This window comes from Perca flavescens, chromosome 4 (genome assembly GCF_004354835.1).
Source record: "Perca flavescens isolate YP-PL-M2 chromosome 4, PFLA_1.0, whole genome shotgun sequence".
NCBI lineage: Eukaryota > Metazoa > Chordata > Actinopteri > Perciformes > Percidae > Perca > Perca flavescens.
Window position 1 is genome coordinate 34,673,853 of NC_041334.1, and position 21,047 is coordinate 34,694,899.

General features: G+C 42.3%; 2 protein-coding genes across 2 annotated transcripts in view; one reads left to right on the forward strand and one right to left on the reverse strand.

Moving 5' to 3' along the window:
* Positions 1-4,775, reverse strand: part of zhx3a (zinc fingers and homeoboxes 3a) — a 13,299-nt gene extending 8,524 nt beyond the window's left edge. The window contains 1 exon segment of the mRNA XM_028574773.1: positions 4,496-4,775. The gene's annotated coding sequence lies outside the window, so the exon portion shown is untranslated.
* Positions 4,776-6,523: 1,748 nt separating this feature from the next.
* Positions 6,524-11,216, forward strand: fam83d (family with sequence similarity 83 member D). Its single transcript, XM_028574748.1, has 4 exons — positions 6,524-7,378; positions 9,225-9,392; positions 9,562-9,686; positions 9,859-11,216. The coding sequence occupies exons 1-4, from the start codon at positions 6,893-6,895 to the stop codon at positions 10,742-10,744; spliced, it is 1,665 nt and encodes a 554-aa protein (XP_028430549.1). The 5' UTR covers positions 6,524-6,892; the 3' UTR covers positions 10,745-11,216.
* Positions 11,217-21,047: the final 9,831 nt, after the last annotated feature.

Genomic DNA, 21,047 nt, shown 5'->3' on the forward strand with positions numbered 1-21,047 from the left:
TTCGGCAAAACCAATTGAAAGAAAGCAGCATGTATTCCCTTTCATCACCTCATAAACTGCTGCAGTAATTACAATATTTCAACAGAAAAAAAAAAACATGCCCGATCTACAGCGAGCTGCTACCAGCAGAAAGGGAGGCGAGGCTGCAAAGTGGTTGCTAAACATTAAAATTTAATTCAAAACAGTGCTCTGATTCAGACACAGATTGTTGGGTCACCTACAGTTGACATTAACAAATAGAGATTGGCGTTTTTGTTGTGCCACCTGTCACATGAATGAGAATGTGAAGGCTGGAGGAGGAAGGACAAAGGAAGACAAAACTCAGACATTTGGGAGTGAAGTGATAGGATGACTGATGATGATGACAGGCTCTGCTGTTTCAATATTCCTCCCGCTGACATCTCGTAGGCACACATCTCCTCACACCCCCCCCCCCCCCCCCCCTCACCTCCGCGACATTTAGCACCTGCACTGTTCTGAACATCTTTCTCTTTGAAATAAATAACTGGCAAGGAGTCTCTTGATGTGTAAAGAAGAAAAAAAAAAAAAAAACAGGCTTAAATTCTGTCACTTCTAAAAATATTTGTTTTGCGTGTAATTTGCTTTGACAGTGATCTGCTGTTGTCTTCAGAGATCGCTTAAAAAAAAATCTGACAAAAAAAAAAAAAAATGACCCGCCGTCCGCTGAGGTTTTGGGCAGAGAGGGGGGAACTCCTGACAAATACATTTGAATGATCAACAAATCTGTTTAGCGGAAACATTTTGGGAACAATGTCCATTAAATAGATTAACGTCATGCAAGTGGATCAGCTGGACAAAATAAATATAAGCCAGAGAGCAATTACGGTCTTGCACAGAGAAGAGATTGGGAACAATGGCGCCTCATTTATAAGGGAAATGTGATCCAGCGCTGGGAGCCTTTAGACGGCTGACTGTCGAATTGTAATTGTTCTGTTTCCTGGGTGTCTCCTGTGCCCATTATGCTGCCACGGTGGACTAATGTGGGCTTTGTATTGACAGTAAGGGTGGACAGGTTTCAGTTTGGGGACATCTTTTGCGTGAATGGCACTGTATGTTTGCCAGCATGAATAAGTGTCGGGCTCTAGTGTTACGTGTGCTGAAAAACAATTCGGACTCATCAGGGTCCTTAGCACAGTGCTAAGACAGCACACAAGTTCTCGCCGTCTTCACCGCCTGTCCGTCCAGCTGAAGAAATGCTGTGGCTTCAGTGTGCATATGCCGACTCCACTGCGCGCTCTAAATTTTTCCACATGGGTGTGTTTGTGTGCGTATAAGCGTCTGAATGTCTGTGATGCAGGTGTTGTCAGCCATCTCGTCTTCCTCTTTCTCCTCCACACACACACACACACACACACACACACACACACACACACACACACACACACACACACACACACACACACACACACACACACACACACACACACACACACACACACACACACACACACACACACACACACCCCCCCTTACCTCCATAACTGCAGCCTCATCCACTGGGAGACCGGTTGGTGGTGCCACTCATGTGTTAACATCGCCATGGCAACCCCTCTCTTCCCCTTGCCCACCACGCCACACACACAGCGAAGTCACTCGCCCACACCCACCAACCTCAAGACACACACACACACACACACACACACACACACACACAAAATTCCCTGGACTGCATCCGGTGCAGGGCAAACTTAATCCACATGCTCTGCCAGCCATCTTTGAAAAGTCCATTCATGGGTCAAGCCTCTTTCAAATAACTTTGAGTGAGGTCCGCAACAACAACTTGGCTTTTTCTTTCTTAATCGGGTCGTAGCGATACAAAAATCCCAGCTCCACCGTTCTTATGTTTGTGACAGAGATTGCTAAAAGAAATATTCCAGCCATACATGCTGCAAATGACCTCCTGTCAGTGTTATTGTCTTGCTAAATCAGTGCATAGGCCTGGAGACGGAGGTGCTACAGTACATACCTACTGCCCTCTGCCTGTCTGAGCATCTTTTGTGTTAGTGTAAACGCTCACTGTTGAAATCTTACATTGTTTTCCGAACCCTTCAATCTGTGACCCAGATGAATGACAGACAAATAAACCATGGTGCGCAGAGAAAAAAAATCTGAGTCATGCATCACTTTTGATGAATAACTTCTTCAGTTCTGTAGCCAAGACTACAGGCATTCATTTAGCAACTTAAGAAGAAAAGGAAGAAAGATGGCGGCGTACCGCACATTCTACTGTCCATCCTAAAATGGCTGACATCACAGCCTCCTATAACTGCCAAAGCCTGGCAAATGCCAGCTCCTGCTGACCAAACCTTTCTTGCACAGGACAGAGAAAGTGGCAGGGGCTCTTTCTCCACTAGCCCCAAGGTTTTTCCCCCCTCTCATTGCTGGGGCGTTTCTTTTGGTTGGAACTGTGCAAACATGCCGTTTTAGTGAGGCTTTTGAGTGGTCTGGGCTTCGATACGACATTGGTCAAATGACAAAAGCAATACCAAAAAGGATGAAAGACCCAAATAAAAGTGAACCTGTATAGAACGCCGTCCTTTCTGGTGGGAAAACATAGGACTTTTTCTCCCAATTTGTTAGGATCATGAGGTATGCCGCTATCATTACTGCTTGTTTGTATAAAAACGGCTGTAAAATAGATCTGGTTGGCATTAGATTAGATTGATTTTCTTCTCTGAACTTAAGGAATGTTATACACTCCATGTCAACTAAATCTGCAAATCATGACCATATGACCTCCCTTGGTATTCTCTGGCAGGGAATTCATTTTGAACTGTGGGAGGCGCCCAAAAACATAACATCTAAAGTGTTGTTAGAAATCAGAACACCAAATCCTGAAAAGTACAGTATTCCGAAATATGAGAGGTGGCATGTGCAGAGACGCTGTTTCGCCGAGGGGAGTGGGCTACATTGTGTCTGTGTATACACACTCCGCTGTGGCCATAACGAAAAACTGTGAGCTGTGCCTAATTGCAGGGAGTGAGGGATAAAAGGCAATATGCCTGGCCTCATTAGAGTAGTTCCGAGAAGGGAGATGGAAGACTGTTCCCAGGGATCCACAAAGGGAATTGACATTCCCCCAGTGTAAGCATCCTGCTGGAGTGAAATCCTCCACACACACACTGAACTGACCGGGCCAAACTGGGCCAAGCTGAACCCGATCTGCCGGATCCGCACAGCAAGAGCTCATTTACCTTTGTTTAGCCGGTCTTCACACACACCACACATGCCTGAAAATTAACTATCGGAGTGCAGAAATGTCCACTAAACACGCTTGAAGTCACTCTCCATAGTCTAAACACCAACTCTCTGAGGAAAACTTCAGTGGCAGAAGTGTTGCGCAGTCATTTCCATGACCTACATTATATATATATATATATATAACAAGCTTACATGGTTAAATAATTAAAATACCTTTAAAAAATTGCCAACGATCCATGCCTAAGCTGGCTGCTTGAATAATATGTTGTTGTCACTTGTGTTATGGACACTGGACTCGCACATCATCAACAGAGGCAACATTAGTCAGCACAGAGGTCCCTCCCCTAAAGGCAGAGGGAGACACATGGCATCCAGAGCTGGGTAAATATACAGATAGAAAATGTGATCGTACACGAACTGATATTTTTAAATACACGCCTCACTGATAATCCACATTTTGCAAAATATCTTTGTGCTCGTGGAATGACCAGCTCACCTTACTGTACTGTATATGTTTCAGTATGTGTGTGTGTGTGTGTGTGTGTGTGTGTGTGTGTGTGTGTGTGTGTGTGTGAGTGTGTGTGAGTAGGGCAGCAGCACATGTTGGCAAAAGGAAGAGGAGGAAATGAAAGAAAAAGAGTCCTGTGCATAGAGATACAGGCCTACCTCTTCGCTCAGGAAAGAGGAAGAAATGTGTAGAGAGTGAGCGATCAATAGATGAAAACTGATACTTGGCATCTAGTTTGATCATCTATGGACTCGGAGGCTTCTTATAATCAGTCAATAAGACTGCTATAGCACTGTGTTCAGAAGTCTTTCACAACTAAAAGCACACTCACACTCACGGCACAGTGGGGAAATACAGCGCGTTGTGCAATAAAATAAGCAGATACGCCACATTGTATAGCGCGAGAAGGAGCGCAAATCCAGCCAGACGGAGGATCCGTTTTTGTAACTGTAACAAACTGACGAGTTAACCCGTTTCACTCCATTCACAAGAGTGTGGGGCAACACACTGCCTCGAAGCCTACTTACTAAAGGCGATCTGGCACTCTATATAACCTTATGAATATTCCCCAAAATCCTCCACCCCCCTCCTCCACCTACTGTCGCCATTTTATACATTGGCGACTTCATATAAACTGCCTTGACTACAGCACCAGATGAAAATTCAATATTCAATAGCGAGGCTTAAATTCAGTCAACAACTTTGGAGATCGCACCTCGCCAATAATGAGTTATTCGCGTTTTGAAAGAGTAGATGTGTCCTTACCTCAACAGTCGGTGGCAAAAATGGAATCCGACATTAATATATAAATGAATAATATTGGATTAGCTCCGATCGTTGCGTTTTGAGAAGAAGAGGAGGCGAGCAGGGGGTGGGAGCTCTCCTCAAGTGAACCCGGTGAACTGGCGTGAACCCGTCAGTGACCACGGCAAGGTACATTACATTACATTACCTTTCCACCCCTCAGCCACACTGCATGGAGACGGCAAAACAACTATGGTCGGCGGTGCAGGACGAGGCAGCTCCAAAAAAATTATAGCGAGTGTATTTCCTATGAACACGTGATTCGGAGCGTCATCCAAAATCCAAAAGCCCTTTCATCTAAAATTTTGGAGAGGGGCGGGGATGTGATGGGGATGTGTGTGCGTGTGAGTGTGTAGAAGGGGAGGGGGGGAGCGGGGGTATGTATACTGAGCCCAGTGCACATGTCGTTATAAGGGGTAAGGCAATGCTCTAACAGATTGGGTTATGCATAGCTACAATGACGTCGTAGAGCCGGGTGAACAGATGGATTGTATTGTGTAAATTTGGGATTTGTTCAGTGTTCAGTGGTCTATCGTTTCTGTGAGCTTCATCATCCAATTGGGTCACATTTTTTTTCAATAGATGCCTGCCGTTTTTAGAAGAACACAAATCTTGATGGGCTGCTACGAATATTAATCGTTGTGGGAATTGCCATTTAAAGCACAGGCCCATTAGCCCACCGGCTTAAAATAGACTTTTACGCACACGCGTGAAACCAATTTACGCAGATTCACAGTAAGGTGTTCATATACATTTTCATAGTTAAAAATAATCAGACATATTTTCTTTAATCAAATTACCAATGTTAGTTATGTATTGTTGTGAATAGGGGGTATAAGCTTGTGATCCTCATGACCTTGTTGGCCTTTTATGCGTAAAAGCGCAGAGGCCCAAAGCAGACACAAGTTTAGAATAAGGGTTTAAGAAAACCATTAATTAGAGAAGAACTACCTTGATATATTTTGAAGGATATTAAAAAAACATATCAATAAGTCATATCAACAAGAGAAGTAGAATATTGTAGTAGGCTAATAAAACATAAATAGTATTACATATGATAATACCAATCTAAAACCACTTAGTATTATGGACACATTATATGTTTACTTAGAAATAGAATATGACAGATTTAGATATGTGTACACTTTGTGAGTGTGTGACAAGTAGACTACAGCCAAAGACCTCCAGCATATGCAACATAAATACAACACCCTCAATGTCTGTGTCTGACATATAGGGTTACAGGCCTCCATTATTTAGGAAACATGGATTTGCGCTTCCCTCCCAGTTTGTCCTGACTGGGTTCAGACGTTGCCTGTAGCTGTGGCTGTGTACAGTCAGGATACACAAAGATTATCTATCTGGAAGATGAATCACTCAATTGTACAGCAAAAACCTAGCCTCTGGTTCCGGTCTGTAGGAGCGAGACTTGTAGTTATGCATGATCTGGTATAGTATAGGACTAAAAGACATGTGCCTCAAATATGACAAAATGCAACTTTTGGTGCTGGTGCTATTTTCTACTTTTTAGAATTTTCTGTAAGACCGTTTCTGGAAGACTAGATGCTGCAAATTTCGACTAAAGCTCGAGGTTATGTAGCCTACAGTAAAGGGTCACCACAGGTGTCACCAAATCCACTTGACAGATTGTCAGCACGATTCATAGATGGAGGCGAGGATGTATTCAAATCTTAGACCATTTTTTTGTAGTTTGTAGTCAGTGTAAGTTAACCCCCAGCATCCACCAGAAATAGATAATGTTGCTATGGTTACCAAAGGTGTGTGCACCTTTGCGCTCTGTTTTAATAAATATTGAGTGAATATATTTGATATTTGAATTGAAACGAAAAATATTTAACTGAATGTTCTTGTGACAGTCAGAGTCTCTAAGAATGTAGGCTATAACAATTACTTTATGTGTGTCTGTCTTCCTATAAAGTGTAAGGGAAACCCTTGCCAGAAAGTTTATACTAAGATTGAGGCTACTGGTCCCAAGAAATCCCAACGTACACGGTACTAGGGGAAAGCGTCAGAGTGAGGGATCTGTACTCTTCCCTGCTCTCTGCGGTGTAACCTGATCAGGGCAGAGCATGGGGGGTGTACAGGAGGCTTGTTTGCATCCAAATGAGCCAATGAGATCGGCTTTACATTAGACTGACAGTCGGCCTCAGCGAGCCCGGAGACGCCATTCTGGTCTGACAACCGCTCGACAGCCAATACGGATCCACAACGGACAGGAACGGAGGGAAAAACCAAGATACAAATCTGACTTCCTGTAGGTCAAAACGTTACCTGTCGCCTCACCTGTTGTACAGTACAGTCTTTTTTTGAGGAGAAAGGGGAACGGAATCCACAACAATGGCTCTGTCACAGTGCCTGGACGACTCACCTCTAAGGTTGGCTCCGAAACACACCGGGGTCGAGGACCTGAACCTGCAGGAGGTGTACAACGAGAGACACCGACTGGCACTGGAGGAGCTGCTGTCGGCCGGGCTCGACAACTTTCTGGACTTCCTCAGGAAAGAGAGGATCCCCAACTTTCTGTCGGACGACGAGATGCAGCGGATCAGGACCGCCGCCGTGCCCCCGTGCGGTGTGTCCCTCCACGGGGAGGACCAGGCACTGGAGCAGTCGCTCAGGAGCTCCCTGGACTGCTCCTCCGTCACCTATTTCCCCGAGGTGTCGGACGTGGAGCCACCGCTGCTGGAGCTCGGCTGGCCCGCCTTCACTGCCGGCTCCTACCGGGGAGTCACACGGGCCGTGGCGCACTTCCAGCCCAGCTACGGCGAGTGCATATATAGCTGCAAGGAGGCTGCGAGGCGTATGATTAAAAGTGCCAGAGAGGTATGCACAAAGAAAGTATTAAAAGCATAGCTGCATACTTGTCTTCTAATAATCACCTTTTTACAGTTTTTACTTGGCAACTGATTCTATTATTTCGTAAATATCCTACAGGCATTGGTAGCATAGTGATATTCTTGCAAGGGACATGCTGTACAATATCTTGTGGTATTCTATTTTTGTATTTTCTATCCCAACATTGTTTCACATATTTTTTAAGCCTACAGTGATAACATGGCAGCATGGTTTTATGTGGTATCCTATTTTTTATTTGTCAATTTCAAATGGATATTTTAGGTGTGTGTGTGTGTGTGTGTGTGTGTGTGTGTGTGTGTGTGTGTGTGTGTGTGTGTGTGTGGTCATTAAAACATTTTTTGGAGGGAAAACTCAAGTTCTAAATCTTCTTTGTATAATCCCTAAAATACATGCCAGATTTTTTTCCCCATGGAATTTCTTTGATCAGTTTGTAATTTGAAAGGTTTTTGAAGTCTTGATCAGAAAGAAAGCATTGAGCAAAAGGATTAAACAAACAAACATGGCATGAATATTCATGGTGATGCTACTGACGGGAGCTGTCACTCTAGCCTCTGTTTTAAAAAAAAAACAAAAAAATCTAACACGAAGGGAGTGTGAGCGCTTCAGCAGCACCTCAGGCCTGTGGAGGGCCTGCGTGCCAGATGTGCCTCGACTTGCTTTGCTCCCCTCTATCAAAGTTTGCATTCCCTCTTCGTCTGGTTTCTCTCTCGTTGGTTTCAGTTAGAATGTAGTGGTAATCAGCTTTGAAACCTTTAGAAAATATTCTCAATCAAGTTTGACCTTTTTTGGTCGTCTGTCTTTTTGTAATGTTAAACCACTGACCGTAACAACCCAACGTGCATCTACAGTCGGCTCACAGGAACAACCTGGTCCTGCATTTCAGTGAAATGGAACCGTTTTTTTAGGGTTTGGCATCGAGAACCGATTCCTACTTGGAATCGTTTCAATTCCATCGGAATCGTAATTTTCGTTTCTTTATTGGAATCGTTTGGAGGATTTGGTTCCAAATCTGATCATGGGTTCCAAATTTAACATGCGCAAGTTTTGGTTTCTGTAGCGGCCCGGCACTTGTTGTGTTGCAGCCTTGGAGCTCAGTAAGCGGTGCTCTAGTATGGCTTTATTTTACATTGAAAAAGCTGTATAACTGCAAACAACCATTGAATCAAAAATAAAACTTTCCTCTTATTTGTGAAATAAGCATGCGACCCGTTTCAACTCCACCCCTCAAAGAATCGGAATCGAGAATCGATAAGAACCGGAATCGAAAGGAAGAATCGGAATTGGAATCAGAATCGTTAAAATCCAAACGATGCCCAACCCTACTGTTTTTACACATTTTCCTAAAGCACCCCCACGCTATCATCCAAATAAGGTGGAGAGCTCCCTGTTAAAGCTGCATGTGGATAACACCAGTTTGAAGCAATAAATCTGAGCTATGTAAACATCCGTGTCTAATCCTCAACACACAACCTTTACCACAGCATGGGAAATTCCTTGCGAAAAAGAGAAATCTCAGTGCGAACCGAAGCTCAGGAAAATGGAGGCAAGCCATACAGGGCACCTACTTCTCTCCTGTTTAAAGTAACTTGTTTGCTGACCAAGCGTTATTGCCGATTGCCATGGTAACAGACCACAGTCAATAGAAAGCTCATCAGCACGCACATTACTAGGAGTGTGCCGGAAAGAGATTCACAGCTCTGTTTGAATAAGGCATTGCATTTGACAATAATGAAAACAGTCATGTGCTACATCTGCGAGAACACGGCTGCGAAAAGGAATTCTATTATATTACCTCTGTAATTTTCCACTGCAGGTGATTGCCATAGTTACAGACTCCCTGACCGACCTGGATATCTTTAAGGATCTTCAGGAGGCATGCTCCCACCGCAAAGTCCCTGTCTACATCCTGCTGGACCAATCATGTGCTCCTGCTTTCCTCAAGATGTGCAGAAATGTCGGTGTTTGCCTGGATGACCTTCGGGTATGTGGTGGGTCTGTAAAGCTGGGTGTGGCTCTGTGTACAAAATAAAAACATCAGATTGCATCAAATTAAAATATGTCCTTTTTAATATTCAATACGATTGGGTGGGTCTGCACTTATCTCTCACTCCTGTTCTTTCTCTCTCTTTTATTTTTTTTAACCCTTTCAGCAAATGAGAGTGCGAACTATAACTGGTACAACGTATTACATGAGATCAGGTGCGAGGATTACTGGAGAAGTTCATGAGAGGTTCATGCTGATTGATGGAAACAAAGTGGCTACAGGTTCTTACAGGTAAATGGCTTCTAACCATTTTTCATAATGTCAAATGATTTACCTGCCTATATATAGCATGGAGTTGCCTAAAATCCCCAGATTTACCAGACAAAAGTAATCTTGCTGGGTTTGGATAATTGTACCTGCTTACTTTCATTCACGCATGTTGTTAAATCCCATTCCTGTGCAGGTACAACTGGACTGATGGCAAACTAAACAGCAGCAACCTAATCGAGCTTTCTGGTCAGATAACGGAGAGATTTGACGAGGAGTTCCGCATCCTCTACGCCCAGTCTCTACCTATAAACGCTCGAGGACCTCCGAGTGTCCGAAACAGCGGCCTCTACGAGCATCTCCTCATCAAACACTCCTTCACCTCCTCCCCTCAACTGGCCAGAGAGAGGCCAGCGTGTCTGACCAGCACGCCCAGCCGCAACCCCTTAAACTTAGCTGTCCAGGCGCCGTGTGAGCCATCGACTCCAGGTGGTCGTAAAACCAACCCAGTGTCGGACTCCTCCACCATAGGTGAGGAGTGGACCGAGCAGCAGCACATGCAGGAGGAGATCCTGGCCGGTAGCACCACTCAGCGCGTCCCTGCAGATCAGCTAGCGGAGAAAGAGCCGGCGACCCCCAGCCCCGTCTCTTGCCACGCCTCCACTCAGACCAGCCAGTCAGTAATGGACAGTGACACCCAGACTGACCTCCAGGTCACACCAGACCCCGACCTTGTCACGCCAACGAGCACAGGGCCAAACCAGGCCACCTCTCCCTCCTTTCCGTCTCCCGGGCACAGCTCGCCCACCCAGGCAGCTCCACACGGCACCTTAAAGGACTGCTTCCACAAGCTGACCGAAGAGCGCCAGCACCACTACTCCACCATCCGCTCCAAGCTGGAGCACATGGTGACCACCCTGTCCCAGAGGCGAGAGCTAGCGGACGTCACCAACATGACTCAGGGGTCTGGCGCTCACAGCACGCAGAGGGTACACAAAGACAGTAAGCAGGAACCAAACCCCAGACTGCTTGTTGAAAGTGCGGGCATGGGCACATGGCCAAGAGCCAGATGTGTACACTAGTTTGTCTCCAGGGATTTTGGGGATGGAGCGGGGAAGAGCTATTGCGAGGTTTTTTGAGGATCCTCTGTTTCAAATAAATGGTTTTGGCTCATGCAGTAGAATTCTAGCTTTCTTCTATTTGTCTTGTCTGCAGTGCCCACTTGTGTCCCTTTCATTCAGTGTCCTGTCCATGTCAAAGCCCTTTTTCGTGTATGGTAATGCAGAATTGTAATTGACAGAAATTCTATTTTTAACCAAAGACACAATAAGGTGCAATATTCTTTTGACCATGCCAGTTTAATGACAATAATTTGCCGAGGCGGTTAAAACTGGATAATATCTGCTGTAGTATGAGTGAAAATGCATTGTGCAAGTGCTCTTTTGGTTATTTAAACACATTTGGCTGCTGTAACTGCATTTGAACAACATTCCAGAGAGCAGCTGGCTCTCACTGTGCTTTGCTAATAAACAAAGCTAGATTGTTGCTAGATGAGTGCTTCTTGACTTTTGTCTTTTCTAACACTTCCTACATATCCACCCTTTGTGTTCGCTTTCAGCTCCATCACAGTTGAAACTGTAATCAAATCCTTGTGAAGATCTTGGGGAAAAAAATGTGTTCAAAAGTTATAGGACACACGAGGAAACAAAGTAACTTCCCAAAGAGAATGAGCACCTGCGCCTTATGCGCTGCAGTGCCTTCATGCAATTAGTTGAGAGACGGCATCTGTGATACTGGCACCTCTGCTGATTACATAGCCAATCACAGTTGCTGTCCAGGGCGGATTTGGAGAGGAATCTCTCACAGATTACGATGAATGCTTCTCTACACACAGATTCTTGTCAATATCATTCTTGGACAAAGAGAATTCAAATTGTTATGCACCAGTGAAGCAGGGTGGTTTAGCATTTGTGTAAAACTCCATATTAGCAATAATCTACTTTTAAATTATTCTGAATCATGGTTCTACGTGGTGTGCTGTTGAGCCTGGCACAAACAGTGTTTATGTCTTCATATCTCCCATCTAAGCACAAAGGTCCTGTGAATGATCAAAGCTTGTGAGGCGTCGTGATACTTGATACTTGTGTTCAGAATGCCTTGAGTTATAAATGTATTACTCACTCTGAGCTTTATGTGACTAATATTTAACTATAGTGAGAAGATTAGGTGTGTAAACTATCTCGTACCAAGATGTACAGATAGCTTGATTCAAAGAGGAAGGAGACCAGTTGCATGTGGTTTCAGAATCAGTAGGTGATCATAGAATTGTGTTTAAAGAATGCAAACTATGAGTACATTTCTTTCTTGCAGTAGTTTTAAATGGTGAAAACAAACCTACGGCAGCAAACTTAGCTATTTAATCTATTTCACAGTAGACGTGCAGAGTTATACATAGACTAATTTGAACAAAAATTGGTAACACTTTACTTGAAGGTATCTACATAAGAGTGACATGACACTGTCATGACACAGTCATGACACATGAACTCTAACCCTAACCATAACTTGTCATGACAAAAACCGAATGACACTTACTAAAAGAAGCGTTATGTCATAAACGTTTATGACTTTTATAATGTTTATGACACGTTCATGACAGTGTCATGTCACTCTTATGTAGATACCTTCAAGTAAAGTGTAACCCAAAAATTGCATATAATGACATTAAAGGGGTTGCATTATAAACCTTTTACAACAGCCCACATTTTCTAAATACTCTAGATGAACTAATTGATGATGAAGCATTTCAAGTTGATACTCAATGACATTGAATGTAGGCCTAATTCATATTACAACATATGTTGTATAGTAGTCCGTCATTTTTAAAAATGGCTTATAAGTACAATTTTTTAGGTGTTTGTACTTAACTTGAGTATATAATTTTTACACAATATCTCATATATACACAAAATATGAGATGATCTTATAAATAATGGCTGCAAATAATGATTTTGTCTATTGCCAATCGATCTGACAATCATTTTCTTAATTCATCAATTCATCGTTTGGTCGACAGTACATTGTAATAGTAAAAAACACCCATACCAATTTCCTTCAGTCAAAATGTCTTAATTTGTCCAAATAACAGTACAGAACCCAAACATTTTTCAGTGATCGACGATTGTTTCACTTCAAACATAAAGATGTACTGTTTCATATAACTTCCCAACTGCATATATAAACTTAACTCCACCTTAACCAGCTACAACATTTAAATGCTGCTTAATGCATCAGTGATAATAATCAAATTATATTGATACTGCCTCCATAACATTAGCTTTTACTGAAGAAACATGCTTCTTCCACAACTGATCTAGTCATGAAATAATGTACCTGCTTCTTGCTATTAATGGCTATGGGGATGGCCTATCCAATATCAATTAATTAATTAATTGGTTATATATATCAGTATTGATTGTTTAACAGAGAAATGTACTAAAAGGTCATAATGAAGCATAATTATAACCACATTGCATTTAACTACAACTTTTACAAATATCAGTTATAAATGTTTTTCATTTCCAAGATGCCACATTATTACCCTCCAGACCTAACAACGTCTACACTTTAAACTATTACATGGCAATAAGGTGAGAACAGCAGGCCGTCCTCCTATGGTGCGTGCATCTCCTACCAGGCAAACACATCAAAAGTGTCTGCATTCATCACCTGAAATGGCGCAGTTAAAGGGAATTGATCTACAAGTAAATACAATGTTGGTAAAATGCGAGCGAACAGTATCTTTTTTTAATTGGCTGCTGCAAAGCAACTACTGTCTGTAATCAAGGAAGCAGTGGGGGGTCCACAATGTACAACAGTCTGTGCCTATTAGGCTCGGCTCACTGGTAAACAGAGAAGCTCGCATATTCCACTTCACATGTGACAATTAAAAAAAGTGCATGATTTACCTTTTAATTGTGCCTATTTTTAATCATTTACTGGGGTTACGCTTGTGATGAGCATTATCTGTAACACTAGCAGGTCTCTGCCACCAGAGAGAGCCCTGTCCTTGGCTAAAACATGCTCACTGTTTAATTTTTCTTCACTCTCCTTATCCTTATGGAGAAGCACATTGGAAATATCAATGGTTTATTTCTTAAAATGAAACAGCACCATATCAGTCTCTTTCACCACAAAGACTATGAAAAATTATCACGATTTAATAAATAGTTTAGATATAGTTGTTATAGATTCATTCTAATGGCTAACCTGTAAAATGTTAATTTTCAAGTTTTGGGTGGACTTATTTATTTTATATTTTATAAGAGACAAACAGCCACTGTCTGATGTCGTCCTCTTCAGGTCACATGTAATCCTTGGAGAATTGTAGTGGTAGAACCTTTCCTGCTGCATGCTGGGTAAAATCCTTGTTGATGTCAGCATGTCCGGCAGAAGGTGTAACATTATATCCGACCAAATATTGTGTTAAGGCCCAATCCAGTTAGTCAGCATGCCTATGCTGTTGTGCATAAGGAGAAATTACACCCATGCAGATGTGAAATAACCTTTTTATTGCAGGTGTGTAGAACCAGATCATTTGTTTTAGGAGGTTATAGTACATGCTGAATGTAAATGTGAATTGCTTTGCAAAAACTGTAATTTATCTAATACACATGCACGTTTGTATGTGTATTATGTGTTTATTTCATTGAAAATATATCTGATTTGTAGTGTATTAAATGTAGATTTGAAGGCCAGGAGCTATGATGGCAGTATTTTACACTAACAGCCCCTCAGAGTCCCACAGGACAGAATAGATCAGGATGACGCAGACAGACAGTATACAATTAATTACTGTACTCATATCTATCACCATGTACATTTATGTAGGCTCCCTCTTTGCTTGGGTGTGAATGCACGGACTGGACTTCTAACTGTGGCACAATGTATTTGTTATGGCATTATATTAAACTAATCAAACAGTCAGAGCAGTGGATTTTGTGTCAAATGTTCAGATTTTGGCTCTTGCTCCTGGAAATAACAAACATCAGGTTTGGCTTCTGACACTGACTGACAGAGTCAAACGGCTCTCCTGGTGCTGAACATAAACCTTTTAATTACTGCAAACATGGTTGATGAGTTTGAAGCTTGATTACTTGGCCTTCATTAGTCAGAATGTGAGCTATTGTGACTCCCAGAGGCACAATTTGGCATCTCTAAACACTGCCAGCCTCTGTGTTTAGCAATTACATTTACCCAACAGTACACCCAAACAGGTGTGTGCACCCCAAACACACACACACACACACACACACACACACACACACACACACACACACACACACACACACACACACACACACACACACTTTTTATTATCAGCTTGAACAAGCAGGCCTGGATGTAGGAATTTCAGTCTGTTTTCTAATTTAGAGAAAAGGTCTGACTAAAAGAAAACTGATAAAATGTGCTTAGTGTGCTGATACCTACTTTGTTGAACTCTGCCTGTCATAATGATTTTGTGTTTGCTGTGCCATCTTGGCTTTGTTTTCCATCAGGGCGGCCGGTGGTTGTCACTACACCGAGGAGGGAGCATTCTGCCTCAGGCCACGACACACTGATAATGAATGTTCAGCTCATTGGAAAAATCAAGTGTGTCTGAATTATGTGGTCAGAATCGGGCCGTTGTTTGGGTTGTGAGTCAGACACAGTGACATGCTTGTACAACAGTCAGTCACTTCCTGCGTTATAATGCTGATGCCAGGCTGCAGTTAGGCTAATGCAGGTGGAAGGTATTGTTGATAGGCTCTTTGTGCTATACTGCATGTTGAGCTTTAATACGCTGTCCGGCAGCAGCCCTGCCGCTATTTTTAGATGGGTACAGCTGCTCCTTAGCACCCACCCTTAAACCAGCCAATCACCAGAGATTTATGGCACGAGCCCATGAGAAACAGCTGTAGTGTCTTGCCACTTGCTTGTCCAAGGAGTGCAAGCTGAGGTTTATTAAGAATTGTATTAATTGTGTTTACTATGATGCCCATTCACAACAGCTGACACCAGTATTAAATGCAGTTATCAGTGAGTGGGATACCTCACACAGTTGAACATTTAAACCACAAGTCTGGAGTGTCTGGTGCTGCAGCAATGAGTCAGACTCTGGTCACAACACCACCTGGGTCCAACACAAGTTCAACACTTGTAGCATGCCCCCCCCTCCCAATCCCCCCCACAACACCATGTGTCTCTGCATGTCTGCTCAGCATTCTGTACATACAAAATGGAAAACAACTATATAGTTTGTTCCTGATGAAGGTGACTCTGTGTTCGCTCATACGTCCCTGGTGAGGACAGAGAAAAGATTCCTGGGACTTTGTGTTTTGTTCAACAAAACCACAGATTTGTACTTTTGTTCATTTTCTGCTTTACTGTTCCCTTGATACCTTATCTACAGTCCAGTTCACATCAGCGTCAGTCTGACCAGGATTGTCACACGATTATAGTCGTGTAAATTGGCAGGAAACTGCTGTGGAGCTATAGTAGGCAGAGAAATTGGCCTGGTGGTGGCTGCCTTTATGAGAGAAAGAGCGTGTCAGTGTGTTTGGGGATGGGCACTAAATAAGCAGCTCCCTCAGCTAGACTAGAGCAGCTCAGCTTAAGTTTAGCTTATCTTGTCAGTTTGTTGTCTCCATTATTCAAAAGGACACCTTATCAGCCAGGGCGACTCGTATTAGCCTTCTCCACTGTGTTCTCCACACAATGATGTTCCACACTGTTCCACATTAACTCTGGTGTCTATTTCAGCTGCTCTCTATCCATTTATTGATGCACGTCTTCCATTGATCCCAGCATTGATTTGCCATGCAATCCATTACCCATCTGTCTGTTTTAGCTGGCTTTTAAATGATCCGTCAGATTGAGCTATTAAGGGGAGGAGTGGTGAAGTCCAAAGGTTGGTGATACATTTAGGGAGAGAGGGGTGCTGTGTGTGTGTGTGTGTGTGTGTGTGTGTGTGTGTGTGTGTGTGTGTGTGTGTGTGTGTGTGTGTGTGTGTGTGTGTGTGTGTGTGTGTGTGTGTGCGTGCGTGTGTGTGTGTGTGTGTGTGGTTGGGTATAGGTGTTGTCAGGCAATTATAAGTGTGCAGTGATATAATATTAACACAATTGGAGTGTGGACCTCATAAACAGATTATAGAGTAAAAATGTCTAGATTTATGGTAGAATCCAAAATATGTAAGGCTATGTATTGAACCTTAACACCTTTTTGGCAATAACCAAAATGTGTCTCTTGTTTTCTATGGCTTAATTCTTCCTATGTTCTATATACTTAAAGAACCAATTTAAGACTAATTAATTATGTCAAAGGGTGTGTGTCTCTGTTTGTGTTGTGTGTTTGTGTTTATACAATATTTAACATTTGTGAACTTTGGCTTCCTTGTTAAACATGTTTCTTAGATGTTTATATTTGTCAAGGTAAGGTATCAAAAAAGAATTGTTTTGGTATTTAAAAAAATCGGGTATTGTGTTGGCGCTAGTATCACACTAGCCTCAGTTAGGAAGTGTTTGTGGTTTTAATAATTTAGTTTTAAAGGAAGAGTGGAATATTTTGGGAAATATGCTTATTTGCTTTCTTGCTGAGAGTGAGATGAGAAGATTGATATAACTCTCTTGTCTGTCTGTTAAGTAAGCAACAGCCAGGAGACAGATAGCTTACCTTAGCATAAAGATACAGGAAGGGGGGGGTTTGCTAGCCTGGCTCTGTCCAAAGTTAAAAAACACACCTACTAGCACAGCTAAAGCTCATTAATGAACATGTTATATCTTGTTTGTTTATTCAGTACACAAACTGAAATATGAAAACATCAATTTGTAGTTTTACAGGAAGCTACATGCTAAAACAATTTCTTGGCCGAGCACAGTGACTTAGCTACAGCTAAGCTAATTGTCTCCTAGCTCTAGCGTCATACTAGATGGACAGATATGAGAGTGGTATCAATCTTCTCAACTCTGGGAAAGAACGTTGTCTCACCTTCAATTTAAATGGTCCTTCATGGTCTAGAACCTATATATAGGCCTGAAGCTCATGAAAACCTTTCAGAATTCAATTGGATAAACTTAAAAATGCTTGGTCATCATGCTAAAAAACAGGCTGTTTAGTTCCTGAAAAGTTGACAATTTGGAGGTTTTCACCTGACAACAGCGATATTTAGGAAAACACATCCTTTATGCATTCTCCCTTAAAGTTCTGGAAATTTATATTGCAGGGATTTTTTTGTACACGGACAGACCAATTTTTGATGTTTCATACTTTTTTGAATTATGGTCTGGGTTTTTCAGGGTACCACTTTAATCTTCCTGTAAGAACACACTTTGAGGAAACAAAGAAAACGCCACCAGCCAAACATCAGATGTGGGGGGCTAAAATGGGGGGGTTTCCAGATTGAGATGCAAGATGGATTCATATATATTCATGAATTCAGTCAGAAAAGTCAAACGGAAGCAGTATGATAATCTTGCAGTAATTGCATTTTTCCTTCCAACTGTTTTTGGCAGAGCTGAGAGCCACATTCAGAGACATGCGATGGGGAATGCAGTATCAATGAGTGTTACAGTGGTGAACAGTGGATACACTCTGACCCTGTACCTAAGGCCAGTCAATCCACAGCGGGGTCAAGTGGTGGTTATGCCAAATCCACTGAATTCATGGGTAATGGGATGGCTATCATTAGTCCTTGGATAGTCAATTATATGTTTAATTTAGCAAGACAGACATCAGATAATTGAACTATTGACTGGTCTCTCCGGTTCACATTTGTCTTCTGATTCAGGGAGGGCACAGCTGAAGTCATATCACATTTGTTTGGTGGTATGAGATCCTAATAAGAGTGGAAATAAAATCCAGTCCTTTCATTTACTTGACAGATTCATTTGATGTCCTGACCTCTGACTAAAGAACTTTTTTGTTTCATTTTCTGACAGTGCACTCTTTCACTTCCAGGCCGCAGGAAATGCCTTACAAAAACACATCCAAAGGACCATATTTTAAACTATCAAGCTTTTTTTCATACATGTCAGTCTGCTGGATACATGTCAGCAGCCGTCTGAAAACTGCTGACATTGCTGCCCTCCTGTCCGGCAGCCCGCTCCCTCTGTGTGAACTTGGATTTAGCTCAAGGGTATAGCCACCCTGCTAATGTGATGTAGCTCCAAGAAGGAAACAAATTGGCCTGACGTCTCATACACTGCCTTGTCTTGATTGTGTGATGGCTTCTATTGCTAATGTGTTACGATGGGTAGACCTGCACGGGGAGGGAGATGGGTTTGTGTGTGTTAGAGAGAGAGGAAAAGAAAGAGAGAGAGAGAGAGAGAGAGAGAGAGAGAGAGAGAGAGAGAGGGGGAGGATGGGGGAAGGGCCTCAGTCTGCAAGATCAGCACAAGTGGAATTGCATTGATTCAGTTAACTGCAGAGTTGGAGCGTGATGTGGAATTCTGTTTATCAAGGGTGGAGTTTACACGATAGGCTCCATTTTGAGCTTATTTTCTACATCACATTATAATTAGTCCCTGCTCTCTTACTTTTAGCAATAAAATGGCATCTTTATACATATAGTTTAGGCCCACCTGGAGTTTCATGCTCTCAACAAAATGAGCAGATATGTGTTGCTTACTAATTTACTGTCTTGATTTGAATGGCCACATAATGTTTGTCTTTTGTACCAAAATCATAACTAGAAATGCTCTCATAGCTCAGATGTGATCATACTGGCAGATACACACTGGAAACAATATAATCTGTATTAATCTACATCAGATGCAAACAACTGACATCATGTTCTGTAAATCACCAGGAAATGTGCCGCATATTCCAAGTGAATACCGACCCGTGTTTTATATTCAAACTGAAGCCACTGGCCCAGAAACAACATCTGCTGAATCTTAACAAACTGCTAAATAAATCTCAAACATTGTACTAATTATAGGGAATAACGCACAGAATTGTAGCTTTGTAATTGGCTGTTTTCATGAATGAGGTTGAAAATACACAGACAATACTGTAAGCATTGTCAGAGAAAAGATGTCATACTGAAAGGAAAATATAGTAAGTAAAATCTTAAACTGAGGTTCCCATATAATAAATGTTTTTTCAGATAAAATTGGCCTATATACTTTAAAAGAAATCCCTATAGCTGGTGTTTTATGTGTTTAAAAGCTGTCTACGTGCATTCTTTCCATGTTTTTGGCATTCAGAGAGGATACACGTATTGTAAATTAATGAGGCTCTCTCTTAAACATACATTTAAATTGGGCATGTTGCAGATGTATATTTTTTTTTCTTCTTTACCTCTCTCCCCCTCTCTTTCCTCTCCTCAGTCCTCCATCTAGCTGTAGGGAATTTGTCTCTAAGGGTTTATCATGACTGCCTCATATCCCCCCCCTCCTCCACCCAGTTTGTCATTTTGCTGATCCAGACGCTTTTTCATATTTCAGTATTCTTATCATCCACTGGCAGTAAGATGATCCATTTCACTTATTTCTTAGAAGTGTGACTGTAGCCTAAGTCAATATCTACAAAATGAATTCAGTGAATCGCCAAGGAGGGGCAGCTAGTTAGCGGCTGTAGTGGTGGTACTGGTGGTGCAGGACTCTTTTTTTATCCAGAGTCAGCAAGGGTAAAATGTCAAGTATTTCTTAGGGAAGCGGCTCCATAGGACTCCATTTGAAGCTTTAATCTTAATTGAGAGCATCGCACATTGATATTCCATAGGCCTCTTTGCCCTTCGCTTCTCAGCTACTTTCATTTAGAGGACAGCCGTACTGCACTAGAGCATGGGGATTGCTTTGTCAGACAGCCAAGAGGCCAAAGGCAAGGTCAACCTCTCTTTGTAATGGTGGCTCACACTGGAGTGAAGGCATCCCCTCTTTGATGCTGTCAGTACTTTTGTGAAACATGTCTGAGTCTTCCTGAAGTGAAAGGGAATGAAATTAATCACATTCTGACCTTATATTGGCATGAAATATTATGGAGAACTCGTACTTTAGTTTATCATATCATAGGAGTAAAAGGTGTGTAGCTTCACAGCTTCTTGACTTGTGGATCTAAACAAGCCACTTCTCTCCCCCACAGCTCGAGGCCAAACAGAATAATGATTTATTGCAATGTGGAGTAAAAGAAGATATTTGCATATTTAGCAGTCAGAGAGGGTTCATCACAGCAGCCGCAGATATTATTCAATTATTAAGATTATCTGAAATAATCGCTTAACTCTAAATACGGACTCCTCACAGATATATGTGCCTCATCTGTGTCTGAAAGCTCCCAATTTACCGTTCCGTTCACAATGGGTTCAGTAGCATGCCCTAGTCCTTAAACAAAGGGGAAGGACTTATT

Bases quoted from the DNA above. Each gene is read 5' to 3' on its own strand.
- fam83d (XM_028574748.1), top strand. From the start codon at position 6,893: ATGGCTCTGTCACAGTGCCTGGACGACTCACCTCTAAGGTTGGCTCCG. The intron at 9,393-9,561 runs GTATGTGGTGGG...TAACCCTTTCAG, and splicing joins TTTGCCTGGATGACCTTCGG to CAAATGAGAGTGCGAACTAT. The intron at 9,687-9,858 runs GTAAATGGCTTC...ATTCCTGTGCAG, and splicing joins GTGGCTACAGGTTCTTACAG to GTACAACTGGACTGATGGCA.